Source organism: Stenella coeruleoalba, assembly GCF_951394435.1.
Source record: "Stenella coeruleoalba genome assembly, chromosome: 7".
In the NCBI taxonomy this organism is placed as follows: Eukaryota; Metazoa; Chordata; class Mammalia; order Artiodactyla; family Delphinidae; genus Stenella; species Stenella coeruleoalba.
In genome coordinates this window covers 9586867-9601065 of record NC_137153.1, presented here as the reverse complement: position 1 = coordinate 9601065, position 14199 = coordinate 9586867, and the positions used below count along the sequence as shown (strand labels likewise).

The 14199-nt window shown below is 42.1% G+C and overlaps 1 protein-coding gene across 1 annotated transcript in view; it reads left to right on the top strand.

Annotated features, from left to right (window-relative positions):
• Positions 1-14199, top strand: part of LOC307189570 (putative ATP-dependent RNA helicase DDX60) — a 113364-nt gene that overhangs the window by 29277 nt on the left and 69888 nt on the right. Inside the window, exons 13-20 of the mRNA XM_079927755.1 lie at positions 402-568; positions 1111-1269; positions 2874-3023; positions 5284-5403; positions 6508-6603; positions 9652-9767; positions 10604-10746; positions 10846-10955. Of these exons, the coding sequence (XP_079783881.1) occupies positions 402-568; positions 1111-1269; positions 2874-3023; positions 5284-5403; positions 6508-6603; positions 9652-9767; positions 10604-10746; positions 10846-10955 (1061 nt within the window). The remainder of the gene's footprint in view (positions 1-401; positions 569-1110; positions 1270-2873; positions 3024-5283; positions 5404-6507; positions 6604-9651; positions 9768-10603; positions 10747-10845; positions 10956-14199) is intronic.

Here is a 14199-nt window from a genome sequence, read left to right as displayed (position 1 = left end):
ACTGCGCCACCAGGGAAGCCCAAGTTTTTAACCAGATATTTAGACTCATCTGGACATTTTTCTTTGAACATAGTAGAGAAGACGTGGAAAGATTTGTATTCCTTAGAACTTAGACCAACTTGGGCTTTAGTGATCTTATTTCTATCATGAGCTACAAGATTGTCCTTTTTCCCCCAACACTTACAGAGCTACATCTCAGTTATCCACAGAGATGTCGGAATGTGTTTAGTTGCACTTTCATTTTATTGAGTTTTCTGTATTCCAAAACCTCCATTAATGCTAAGTAAGACAATGAATTTAATTGGGTCAGGTTGATAGCCTGAGTGAATAATCTTGGACAATCAAACATTTATTATTTTTGATGGCCTTTATAACAGTTTTGCTGTTTATTCTTTACCAAGGTGAAACCACAAAAGATTTAAGTATAGCTGTTCAAATGATGAAAAGGATCTACTCCGTGATGGAAAAATACCCAGAACTTTTGCAAGAGGCAGATTGGCAACTCATAGCCAGATGCCTTAGGTACTTAGGATTTGAGGAGTTGGCAAGTACTTTGCATCCAGCGCAGGTAATGTTTTCAGAATAGCTCCATTCTAGTAGAGTAATTATTAGGTGCACCTCAAGTGTCTTATAAGCACAGTTACCTGGGTTTTTTTTTCACTGAAAATATTTACTCCAAGTTCATAATCATTATTAGTAATCCAGCTCCCCCAACTTGAAGTAACCTAGAATTAGAAAATTTTACAAAAGCTTCTCTGGATGAAAATGCCAGATAGTCTCTGCAGACCCTTAAAACTAATCCTGTGTTTAATTCTAGCAAAACATTTAAAAACTATATTGCGACTGTTCAGTTGTCTTGATATCAGGTTGTAGCTCAAGTGCCGTGATGGATATCTGAAGATCTTGATGTGTGCTATTTACTCTTAGTTAAGATAATGATTTAGGTGGTAAGAGATTTCTTCAATAAATATTGCAAACTTTGAAAGATGGTAAAATGCTTTTCTTGTAAAAATTAGTTTTCAGTTATTTTATTTTAAAAAATATTTTTAATCATTTAAAGGATGTTATAATTTACAATCACTTTCAAAATGGGCTTGTAAACTCCTATAGGTCACAGAAAATGACATGAAGGAGAAGGAGAAGAACAAATACTCAGTTGGCATTGGGCCGGCTCGGTTTCAGCTGCAGTACATGGGCCAGTATTTGGTACGAGATGAGAGGAAAGATCCAGACCCCAGAGTCCAGGACTTTATTCCTGACACCTGGCAGGTAATGACTGGATGAAAGAAACATTTTTGTATTTCATTATTAAATCTGATCTCAGGAGCTTCTCATGATTCCACACAGCACATTTGGCGTGAAGTTCTTCATGTTGAGTCATCTTATTTAAAATTGTCATGGGAAATGTCAAATGTAGACTTTTTCCCATTTAAAGAAAGTGAATTTCTCATATCATCCATTTTTCATAAATAGACCATTTTCTTGGAGGTACTCTGATGGATTCACACGTATATATTTGAAGTTCTGTCTTTGTCATCCGACTGTATCATTATGGAGGCTTCCCTGTGTCTGCAGGATATCCTATGTAAATATAGAAATGTGACAGAGACATTCAAGGAGTTTAAACAGTAGAGACAGTTGTTTAGATATTTACAGCCTGTACCCGTGACCATAGTAGCTACTTTTCTGTAAATAAGTGTAAAATTAATATTGATGGCTAGAAAATTAGGAATAAAAGGGTGCGTTTCTGCATTGATTCAACCTTATAAAATCGCCTGGAACCTTATCAGTTAAACATGTTTGGCTATGAAAATGCCATTTCAGAGGTTCAGTCTAACAGATGGTCTTATCAGAATCTGACTTTATCGTCCTTGTGTTGATGATGCTGGAGTGCCTCAGAAACTCCCTGCCTGCTGTTCTGGGGCAGGGGGACCAGGTCCTTCCTTCCTGAAGTGCAGAACACGAAGCAGCTAAGGACCCTCTAGGTATCTACGCCCGCCTCTGCTGCACTTCTTCTGATGTCGCCTTTGCTCTGAGGTGCGGCCCAGAGTGGACCAGGATTCAGAGAGTGTGCAGGATGGGGCTTTGGGGGGCTTTTCCATCTTCTGCCCATCACACAGGCTAATGATCCTTTCACTAGTCCTCATTTTGATGAATAAAAGCATAGGCTAAAGGGATGAGAGTCTGGTTTTTTTTTTTTTTTGGCGGTACGCGGGCCTCTCACTGTTGTGGCCTCTCCCGTTGCGGAGCACAGGCTCCGGACGCGCAGGCTCAGCGGCCATGGCTCATGGGCCCAGCCGCTCTGCGGCATGTGGGATCTTCCCAGACAGGGGCACGAACCCATGTCCCCTGCGTCGGCAGGCGGACTCTCAACCACTGCGCCACCAGGGAAGTCCCGGGAGTCTGTTTTAATGAAGGTCCCACATGCCCTCCAAAGTACGGGCTGGCATCCTTCTATTTAGAAAGTACAAGATAAGTAGTAAAATGATTCATCATTGATTTTTTTTTCTGTTCAGCTACTTTTTCACCCTTACAAAAATACATACTCTTAGATCTTCATTTCTCAGAGCCGTTGTGCACTTAGTCAATGACAAGTAATCAGAAAGAATATCTACCCAAGGACAAGATATTTTGTTCAGACCCTCTCTCCGTTTTTCACACACAAACCCACCTCCAGATGCTCAAAAGCACTGCAATTCTCTCTTCTGGGAGAGGCCATGAGTTCTTCACAAGTCCCCGTGTATCTTTTGGTGTGTTTTCAACTCGCAGCCACTCCTTTGCGGCTCAGAGAATTATGCTGGAAGTGTCTTAAGGTATTTGTTTTGCTAACGTGCTTCTCGTGGTGCTGATACAACGGTGCTCTGACCCTGCAGCGAGAGCTCTTGGACGTCGTGGACAAGAATGAGTCTGCGGTCATAGTGGCCCCCACGTCCTCAGGGAAGACCTACGCCTCCTACTACTGCATGGAGAAGGTGCTACGGGAGGGCGACGATGGGGTGGTCGTGTACGTGGCCCCCACCAAGGTAGGTCTGGGGGCTGGGAGGTTGTTCAAGTGACTTAAATTTTCTCTTTCACTCCCGAACCTCCTCTTTTAGTTTAATGCACGTAGTCATGTGGTAGATCTAGCTCTCTTTTTTTCGCCATTTATTTTTTTCCACTTTTATTGAGATAAAATGGACGTGTAACCTGTTACTTTCGTGTGTACAACATAATGGTCAATATTTGTATGTATTGTTAAATGATCACCCCCATAATTCTAGTGAACATGAATCATGAATCACCTCACATAGTTATACATTTTTTGTTTCCTTGTGATGAGAACTTTTAAGATCTGCTCTCTTAGAAACTGTCAGGTACACAATACCGTATTGTTAACGATAGTCACTGTTACATCCCCAGACTTATTTATCTTATAACTGGAACTTTGTACCTTTTGACCCCCTTCACCTGTTCTCCCTGCCCTTAGCCCCACCCTAGCCAACCACCAGGCTGTTCTGTTTCCATGCGTCTCACTTTATTTTCTAACCTGCATTTTCTCCTTCCAGTCCGAGAGGCCAAAGTAATACTTCCCTTAGAGCACTGTGAGGCAGAGGTCTGGTCCTGTGATCTTGTCATTCAGCTTTTTGCTCAAACTGAGAGAAGCATCCCGACTATGTCGGGCAATGTTGAGTCTTTAGGAACCCCGCGTTGCCTCTGCTCTTGGTGGGATGCATCCTGTCTGCTCTTGGGCGTCAGTGCCCGATGTGTTTCTCATGCCAGGTGGTTTTGCCATATTTCTTTTATGGCTGGAACCACCTAATGCCAAGCTTAAATACAGAAAGTATGATCTTTGTCATTTAGGAGAAAGGCTGATTTACAGGAAGTATAAGTTTGCATATCCTCATTTACATCCCCTTGTTTTTAATGCGATTACTGTTAAGAAAGGCAGATTTACTTGGGATAACTTTGATTCTACAGATTAATATGAGATCTCACTCCATTTTAGTTCCTAGGAAAATGTGGCGTTGAGTGACGTGGGATCGGGCTCAGAACCAGACTGATCAACATGATTAGTTGAAATTAGCACTTTAGTTTTGATTGTAACTTTTTCGTTTTTCACGGTTACGAAAGCAGTAAGTGTTCATAGCAGGAAATTAATAAAATATGTCAAGAAAAATGAAGCTTACTGGAGGTGGAATTGGTAATTCAACACAATACATATTCCTCTTCTAAAAGTTTTAGAACCCAAAGGTTTTAGAAGCCAAATTACTCTTCTAAAAGTTTAAATCCATTTTTATTCCCTCTGACAGTATATGGAAGTATATGTATCCTCTTATTTTTTTCCAACATTCCTATGATCTTTAAACATTTTTTGCCATACTGCTAGGAAAAATTTCCATCTCATAATAAATCTGCATTTCTGTGATCACTGATTGGGGAGCCTTTCCGTATGATTTCTGGGCAGTGATATTTCTTTAATCATGAACTACTTGTTCATGACATCTGCCCATTTTCTTTTTCTTGTAGTGGAAGGGCATTGCCTTTTTATTGATTGGCCAGAAGTCTGTATAATAAGTATATTACTTTTTCTCTGTAAAGTATAACCAATATACTTTTGTCATTTTATCTTTTTGCTATATTGCGGTTATATCAATGATATTTTGTTAATATCTTTGTGTAGTCAGATCTATCAGTATTTCCGTTTAGTGTTTCCGAGTGTGCTCAAACATATGAAAATGTCCGCTTTCTAGTATCTTTATGCTTATGTTTTAAAGTTTACATTTTAATCTAGGTGAGACTTTTTTGGGCATAGAGCGTGAAATACAGAGATGTGTATAGGTTTGCACACGCTCAGATTTCGCTGGCCACCACCTGCCTAGTCCGGGGTGTGGGTCCCTGTACACTCGCAGGTAGAGGTCTGGGGATGCCCCCAAATACGAGAACCACACGTCCATCCCGGCTGCCCTCCTTGGCCGTTCTACATAGACTCACGGTTTCTTTCTAAGCCTTGGTGGCCCAGGTATCAGCTGTTTGTTTGTCATGCGTGGGCAGCATTTCCTGCTTTTTCCCTCTGATGAAGCCGGGTTTTCCCATTTTACATTGGGTTGAGGTTATAAGTGAGTTCACGTGTAGTCACAGAGCTCAAAGACAGCCCGTGGGTTAGGCAGATGGTAGGAGAAAGGGGTGATGAAGCTTCCTGCCCTCCCAGCAGTACGTAATTTTAGACAGTGCCTGTCGTTCTCTCTCCGAGGTTTCCCCTGTACTTTATTATGTGATTAATGGATATTTTCCCCTGTCAATCAGGCCCTTGTCAATCAGGTGGCAGCAACTGTTGAGAATCGTTTTAGCAAAAATCTGCCAAACGGTGTATCTCTGTGCGGTGTTTTTACACGGGACTATCGTCATGAGGCTCTAAACTCCCAGGTAGGACATACACTAATTAATGCATTTGTTATTGAATTATATGATAGTACTTAGAAGTCTCTTTCAGTAGGAATGCAGTATCTTGACAAGGGCTTGTAGAAGTAATTTTCTTGAATTTATAAAAGATGAAGTGGCTTTAGAGGAAATTTAACAGTGTTATATTCCAGAGAGTAAGAAATGGAGCTCGTCTTTCTCAGGGACACTTAGCTTTTGATTGCAGATTTCAGTTATATTTCATGGCATCATCTTGGTTTATAAGTGGATCGAAAATGATCTGAAGAACCCCATGTTATAAAAACTGACAAACTCATTTCCATTCAGAATAACTGTTTCTTGACCTTTCTTGATGGGAAGGATACTCATCATAATTTCAAACTGTTGTATTTATGGATGGACTTCATGGTGTTAAGTAAATCAGACAGTTTCCCTCCGTATTAAACTCACTGAAAACAGTTACAGCTAAACAGAAAGTGAAAACGTGACTCTAGCACATTGCATGGTAGATGTGAGATGTGACACCCACATCGCCATTTGTAAGAGCACCGCTGCCCAGGGGCAGGGCGTGAGGTCCGACAGAGGCCGGCTGTCGGCCCCTGTGCTGGCCCACTTTCGGCACCCTGGGACTGAGCGGGGCTGCGGCAGAGACACTGGCCATTTTGGCTGCGTGTGGAGTAGCACTGATGGCCGCCATGCGCTGCAGAGTCCAAGCTAGGTGGGCCAGCGCGTCACCAGGTGTGTTCTGAAGTTCACCTTCTCCCTCTGCCCCATCCTCTCCCAACTTCCATAGTTGTTCATTTTTAATCAACGGTTTTCAACCTAAACTGAACCTCGGGGTCAGATTTTGAAGGAATAAACCTGCGACAATGAACTCTTCCTATTATTACCGTGAATGCTTATAAATAAGAATTTAAACTTCAAATCTGATATCTTACCATTTTGACCTATAAAAATTGCAGTGTCACAAGATTCAAACGAATATATCATATGCTACTTAATCAGCAGGTCCCTTCAGGAGTTTTAACTCTCTCTTTTATATTCTTAGAACTACATCTGGGTGTAGCAAGTGCTCAAAAGTGTTTGTTTGCACAATGCTTTTGTTTTTAGGTACTTATCACAGTGCCTGCCTGCTTTGAACTTCTGCTGCTAGCTCCGCATCGCCAGGCATGGGTGAAAAGGATCAGATATGTTATATTTGATGAGGTAGGTTTGGTATTATTTCTCTGGGTTGAGTTCCTGGTTGCATAAGCACCGCACTGAAGACATTTGCTGCTTCGGGGCATTCATCGTCTGCGTGGAGTTTCGGTTGCGGAGGACACTGTCTTTCCCCTGTGAATCACGCCAGTCTTTGGGCTCCGTTTTCCTGTTCTGGCTCAGGACAGGGTATCTGTGTCTGCGGACCTCTGGATGGCAGAGGAGCTGTCTTTGGTGACCACTGTTTCAGAGGAGTAGAACTCACCACCAGGGCATAAGTTTTCCTGGACAGAGATTCCAAAAATCTGATCTTTGATCTCCAAAGCAAAGAGTTTGGGGCTATAACAATGATGTCGTTTATGTACAGTATCTTGTCAGTCGTGGTCCCAGCAGGAAATAGACGACAGACACAAAATGGACGAATTCAAGAACAGCTTTTTGCAAAGGTGTGTGGGCGGGGGAACTGTGCCGTTAGTGCAGTAGCCCAGGGCGAGGAGGTTACCCCTCAGCCTAAAGGGACAAGGAAAGATATAGTCAATGAGACCCACAGGGAGATTGAGTGTGCTGGCCGCTTTGCAAGGGGCAGCTGCCTTAGCCGAGGAGCACACCTGGCTCAGGGTAACCTGCCAGGAAGGCGGCCAATGGCACAAAGACCTCACCCTCATTTCCTTCAGGTCTCTTGCCCAGGCTCTCCTTTGGCCAAAGCCAATGGAACCAGAGAGCATTGGAGCTCTTTTGAAGTAGCCTCTGTGGGTCAGTTTCCCTGGGCAGAGAGAGCAGGATGGAAAATGATGGACGTTTATAGAGCAAATGAAGGATATTGAGAAAGTTTTTACAGCAGAATTAAGAATATTTATTCAAAGAGACTTAAAACATTATAAAAGAATTCTTTTGCTCCAAGGGGTTTTCAGTTTAAAGGGGAAAATGATGATAAGCCTGTATTTCACGTAATTTTTCCTGTTGTAAAGCTTGAAGCTACCAAGCGAGCTGTGCTTTGATTGGTTTGAATCTGACTTACTGTGTGTTTTTTTCCGCTCATTCTGTATATGCTACATCCTGAAGGCCTTGAATATTCATATTGAAAAAAAAAATCCAACAGCTTTGTCTTGGCAATCTAGAACCTTGAATTGTACTCTAGTCTCAAAGCTTTGAAATGCTGTGACATGGGGTACCTCAGTTTCCCCAATTTTATGTCAGGGTAAAGCTGACGGGCTGGTGTATTATCTGACTAGGGCAAAGCCAAATGGGCAGGGGAAGTTTTTTCTTTTTTTTAATTGTCTGGCTCTGATGGTACGTTCTTTCCAGTTGATTGCCAGGTGTCATAGTTTAATCTGTTTAAAGGAGACCATATTTGAGAATCTTCCCTAAATCTAGTTCCACTTGCTTTATTTGGTCAAAGGACATTCGTTAATTCAGCAAATATATAAGGAGTATCTCCACAATGCCAGGCACTGTTGGTGCTGGGAATGCCCACGGTAAGTTACAGAATCATTGGAAAAAAGGGGATAGACAGCTATGCCTACCCATGACGGTGGCAGCCCGCATCGGTGTGTATGGTGACGAGATGGATCAGTGTGACCCCACTGTGGTGATGGCAGGGAGACAGCAGGGGGACGGCTCTGCGGTGGCTGGTCAGAAAGTCTTCCCATGGGGCGACATTGAACCGAACTCTGCAAGTTCAAAAGGAGGTAAGAGCAGAAGGAACAATATATGTGGAAGCTCTGGGGTAGGAAAGATGTGGTCAGGGAACAAAGCAAAGTTCAGTGTGTCTGGAGGAAAGTCAGGGCAGGATGGGAGAGAGGCTTGAATGAAGCTGGAGAGGCAGGTGGGGGGCGGTTACTCCCAGCACAACATATACGCCCTGTTCAGGAGTTTATAGTTTGTTCCTCATGCAATGGGAAGATATTGAAGAAATTTAATTGTGGACATGGCCTGATGGAATTCATCCTTGAGACGTATCTGTTGGCTGTGATGTGAAGTGTTCAGGGGATGGCCTGGGAAGCTAGGAGGGTGGCCAGGAGGGTATCGTGATTGACTTGGGGGCCGTGGACATGGAGAAAATACTTAGATCTGAAAGACATTTTGGAAAGTAAGATAGAGAGGAATTATTGATGGATTGGTTATGGGAATTAAAAGAATTCGTGTCAAGATTTTCTCTTGCCTGAATTTGCCAATATTTACGTAAACTTGGCATGGTTGATTAAAGGTAATTGGAGACCATGTATGACGATTCAGGTTTCCCTGTCTTATTTTCATTCGCTGATTTTAAATCAACTGAAAAATTATTTAATTTATTTAAAGTAAACTAAAACAAACAAAAGCAGTTCACCCGTTTCTCCCATGCCCACCTGTTACAAGTACCTATTTGTTCTCTATGTCTTTGAGCTTGTTTTTTTGTGTGTGGGTTTTTTTTTTTAAGATTTCACGTGTGAGATCATTATTTGTCTTTTTATGTCTGATTTGTTGATTTATTTCACTTAGCGTAATGCCCTTGAGGTCCTTCCATGTTGTCACAAATGGGAAGATTTCATTCTTTTTTATGGCTGAATAATATTCCATTCTGCATATACATACCACAATTTCTTTATCCACTCATCCTTCAGTGGACACTTAGATTGCTTCATGTCTTGGCTGTTATACATAGTGCTGCAATTAACATGGGGAATGCTTATATCTTTTGGTATATCTTTTGGTATTCTTTGGATAAATACCCCGAAGTGGAATTGCTGGATCATACGGTAACTCTATTTTTAGGTTTTTGAGGAACCTCCATACTGTTTTCCGCAGTGGCTGCACCAGTTTACATTCCCACCAACAGTGCACAAGCGTTCTCTTTTCTCCACATTCTTGCCAACACTTGTTATTTGTGTTCTTTTTGATGGTGGCTGTTCTGACAGAGGCGAGTGATATCTCATGTGGTTTTGATTTTCATTTCTCGATGACTGGTGATGTTGAGCATCTTTTCATGTGCCTGTTGGCCATCTGTTTGTTTTCTTTGGAAAAATATCTCTTCAGACCTTCTGCTCATTTTTAATGGAGAATTTTTGTCTTTAATAGGTCCACTGTCTTGGTGGAGAAATTGGAGCAGAAGTCTGGGAGCATCTCCTTGTCATGATCCGCTGTCCCTTCCTGGCCCTTTCTGCTACCATTAGCAACCCGGAGCATCTCACCGAGTAGGCATTAGCTTCTAGTCCGGATACAATGCTTATCTATTTTGAATGTTTGAATGTCATGCTTTCTATCTGGGTTCTGGAGAGTTTCATAACTTTCTGGTGAATTTATTACCTTATCTCTGGATATTCAAGGAACAGAGTCACCCCTCCTGGCAGGTGCTGAGCAAGCCCACACTCTATAAAGGAAAATCAAGGGTTCTCCCAGCTGGATCTGCAGCTGACTAGGAAATTTCCCCCATATCTCAAAAAAGGTTCACCGGAAGTTATCGATTTATGTTTCTTTTTCTTTGTCCTTTACCAAGAAATAAAATTAAAATGGTATAATGACATGCTCTGCCATGGACCTTGAGATTTCTTACGTTGTCCCACTTTGTAGATGCTTAGAAAGATAGTGAAGCCTTACTGGTTGAAAACCCCATATTATTTATCCACGGGGCTAGATTTTTGCCCACCAACAACAACAATTATAGCAAAGACTCCTATTTGCCAGGTGCTGTTCTAAGTGCTTTGCATATGTTAATTTATTTTAAATGGCCAACAACCCTTATGATTTATTATTTTCATTACTACTGTTAGATAGTCTTTTCCATACTGCTATTATTATTTCCATTTTAAATGTGGAAAATGAGGCCCAGAGAGATTTTGTGATCCAACCGAGAGCTTCAGCCCATGGTAAGGAGGCTGGGATTCGATCTTAGGTCATCTGGCTCCAGGGCCTATTCCCTTAAGTAATTTTTAAGGCACATAGAATTTTCTTTATTTAAAGTACTTTAAAATCCTTTCACAGGAAGTGGTTCCATGTTCTGCCTAAATAATACGTAATTTAAATTTTTAAGGTGGCTACGATCCATAAAACAGTACTGGAAACAAACGGACAGTATGATAGAAAAAAATACTGCTTCTTCAAGAAATGCCGGCTGCCGCGCCAGTTCTCACCAAGACTACTTACTGAGGAAGCAGTCGTATAAAGTGAGACTTGGTATGTTTGATATATTCATAGGAATTTTATCTTTTCCTTTCAAGTTATTCCAGCCATTGTGTGTTCATTCATTTGGAAATCCTTGCTCTTCATTTCCAGTGCTCTATGCAGAGAGATACAATGATTTAGAGAAGCACATATGTTCAGTAAACAATCATGACATCTCCTTTGACCATTTTCACCCGTGCGCTGCGCTGACCGTGGATCATGTGAGTGATGGTTCCGCCATGTTTGTTCTGAGCCACATCGGTGGTTTGTATCATATTGCAAAGCTGCCTGGGCGACACTCATCAGAATTACAGAATCGATGCTCTGTAACAGATATTGAACCTGAGTTTTAAGAGTAACAAGAATAACTTCATAGTTTTCATCTGCTCCTCAGTGGTGTCTACATCTGCAAAGCTTAAGAATGACTGAACATCTTAACCTGAAGTTTTTTGGAGTCGATTTTCTTTATTCTTTGCCCATTTTCCTTCTTCTCAGCACCTGTGTCCCATCTGTCCACCTTCAAGGACACTAACTCTTCTCTTAATGCAGCTACAACTGTGTGTGGACAGTACCTTGTACGTGTGAGAATCTGATTGCTGTGAATTAGGTCAAACAAGGAAAAGACACTTTTCACTAACATAGCAATCACATGACTTTTTGGTAGTGAATCAGTAAGGTGGAGGTCTTCAGGGGACCTCATGTGGCGCACTGGGGTTTGAGTGGGGGAAGGTTTCTTAATTTTTCTTGCATATTATTTTTCCTCTTTCCTTCTATTCTCAGGAATGGCCCATTAAAGCTCTGGTTGCCTCTCAAGGTGATAATTAAGCAATAGTTTGCCTTCCTTCCAAGACTGGATAAGTGAAATATACTCTAAATTCTGGTGTCAGATGAGCCTTCTAAATGGACCATTTTTCAGGCACATGGAGGTTTCTTTATTTAAGATATTTGATGTCACACGGAGTAGTTCCATGTTCTGCCTAAATAGTCATCTGGATCAGAAAGCTAATTTAGATAAATAATTAGTAAGGATAATTCTTATCCTGCCGAGCCTCTAGTGGCTTTTCTTTGGAACCGGCAAAAGGCACAGCTCCTTAGCTAGGCTTCCCAGGTCTTCTGGGAACTGGCCCCAAGTCCTTTCTGTTCATCCACTTGATGGATTTTACCTGGAAGCCCTCGTGATTTATATATAAACTGGAGTGTTTCAGCACAGATGCAAAGTGCCCGTTGTCCAGACTCTGTTCATCTTTGATGATTCTTCTAATGGGAAACCTCTCCAGAATCCTCTGTGACTTCCTTAGCTGGATGGAGTCTTCTCTCCGTAGCACCTTGTCTATATTTTTCTTGTATGACAACAGTTATGGCCAGCTTGCTGCTGAAGTTCTTTACATGCTTGTCTTCTTACTAGACTAAGTCCTTGAAGACAGAGTTTGTGTCCTTGTAGTTTGTAACTAACTGCTATGTATATAAAATTAAAATGTATATTACACAAATATAGCCAACCCAAATGGAGCACTTACTTTGGGTTCTAAGAATTTTACGTATTTTGTCTCTTTTAACCATCACCATTTTAGGATACATGCTGTATTGATATTCCCATTTGGCAAGTGAGGAAGGTGGGGCAGAGAGAACTTGTACCACTGAGGAAGGGGTGGGGCTGGGATGCAGTCTCAGATAGACCGATTCCAGAGCCTGCAGTCGTATCACTGTATTCTGGACAATCTGGTGGACAAATGCCTGGGTGAGGGAGTGAGTGAGAATCACTTTATAGCCTTTGGGCTGTGATGCAGTAGCTTCTAAAAGCAACGGAATGAATCCTAGCGATGGTAATTTTCCAACAGGATTTTATTCTGGAACTTTCTCTTTTGTGTGGCAGTGGCTCTATTTACACTCTAAAGAAAACTAAAATGTGGACAAAATTCCTGTGACCTAACTCACATCCCCAAACTAGAATAGTGATGATAACCCAAAAATTGATAACAAGACTCCTTTCTGGGTCTTCCTCTCCTTTTCTCTTCTCTTTCCACGTTATTTCCTGGTGTTTTTAAGTAGCGTAGTATTTTCACAGTCACTTGTTGTGTTTAAATGGTTCAGGGAAGGTTGTCTTTAAACAGCAGTGAGCACGGTGGTTGGGAGAACTTGGCGAGGTGGGCATTTTGGTCCAAGTGCCTTTCCTCTATCTCAGTACCTATTAATGAATCAACTGGGAAGCTGCTCCAGCTTCTGTAACCCCACGTGACCTCTGCAAACGTCACGCTGCTGCCTGAGTTTCCTTCAGGCTCCTGGACATTGGCAATAGGAACGGGGCTTGGACAGTGTTAAATATGTATTTTGGCAGCTGTGTGTATGGGATGTTTCCTAAAGCATCAGTGGTAGAAAAGCAAGTCGGCCTTTCTGAACAAGGAGATGCTTCCTGATCTTGTGTAGTAGACCTCAGAGTGATGTGCGAGAGTGGGTGGCGTGGAAAAGTGTAATGAACTGTGGCAACATAAAGAGTAGTGCCGTCCCCCTTGGGCTTCCGCTCTGTAGCTCTGTCACAAGGGTGGTCCCAGAAGGGAGGGGGGCAGGATGAGTGAGGTGAGGGAGTGCCCACCTTCACATGAGACTCGTTTCTGGCAGAGTGGAGAGTTATCCGGCCCCCCAGGGACAGCTGCAGGCTGCCGGGGGTGGGGTGGGCTGACGGTGTCAGCCCCAGCAAGTGTGGGAGGAGCCGAGCCACTGGTCTTTTTCGCCTGCACGTGGAGCAGTGCTTCCGTCACCTGCGAGGTTGGGGACGATGTGATTTGCCCAAACAACATTGTGAGTAATGCTGTGTGTTCATAAATGAAGGAGGGTGTGAATCTGTGACCTTTTATGTCTCTTCCTTTTACACCTGGGCTGGCTCAGTTTTTTACCAGCTCGTAAGTTATCGTATCGTGAAGACCAGCTGAAGGGAATGCCCAGCTTGTAGCCACCGAGTCCTGAAATTGATTGAAAACATTAAGACCTGTAGGTTGGTCATTCATCAGTCACAGTGAGAGTTGAGGCATCGATCACGTGCCAGGCGGTTTACTAGGCCTATGCCACGTATTACGTAACTTAATTCTGACAACAAATCCGTGGCAAAGGCAGAATTGCCCTCCATGGTAGAAATAAGGACACGCAGGCTTTTTAAAAGCTTAAAAGCCCTAAGAAATCATAAAAATTCTCGTGACCAAAACAGAAGATTTGTGTCTTAAAAATTATGATAGTTCCTGGATTTATTTTATTTAGGCAAAATAATTTGCCACTTTTAAGTAGTAATAATAAGAGAAGAAAATGCTAACATTCCAAAATAACATATTCATGTACTATTTGGCAAAATGTAGTTTTTTCTGTTCAGTCAGTTCAGTGCTCAGACTCAGATGCTGAACAGTGATTCCAGGAAATCACCTGCATCCTGTAGATTTTTACAAGCCTCCTTCAAAGCCTGGTTGATTATTTTAATTG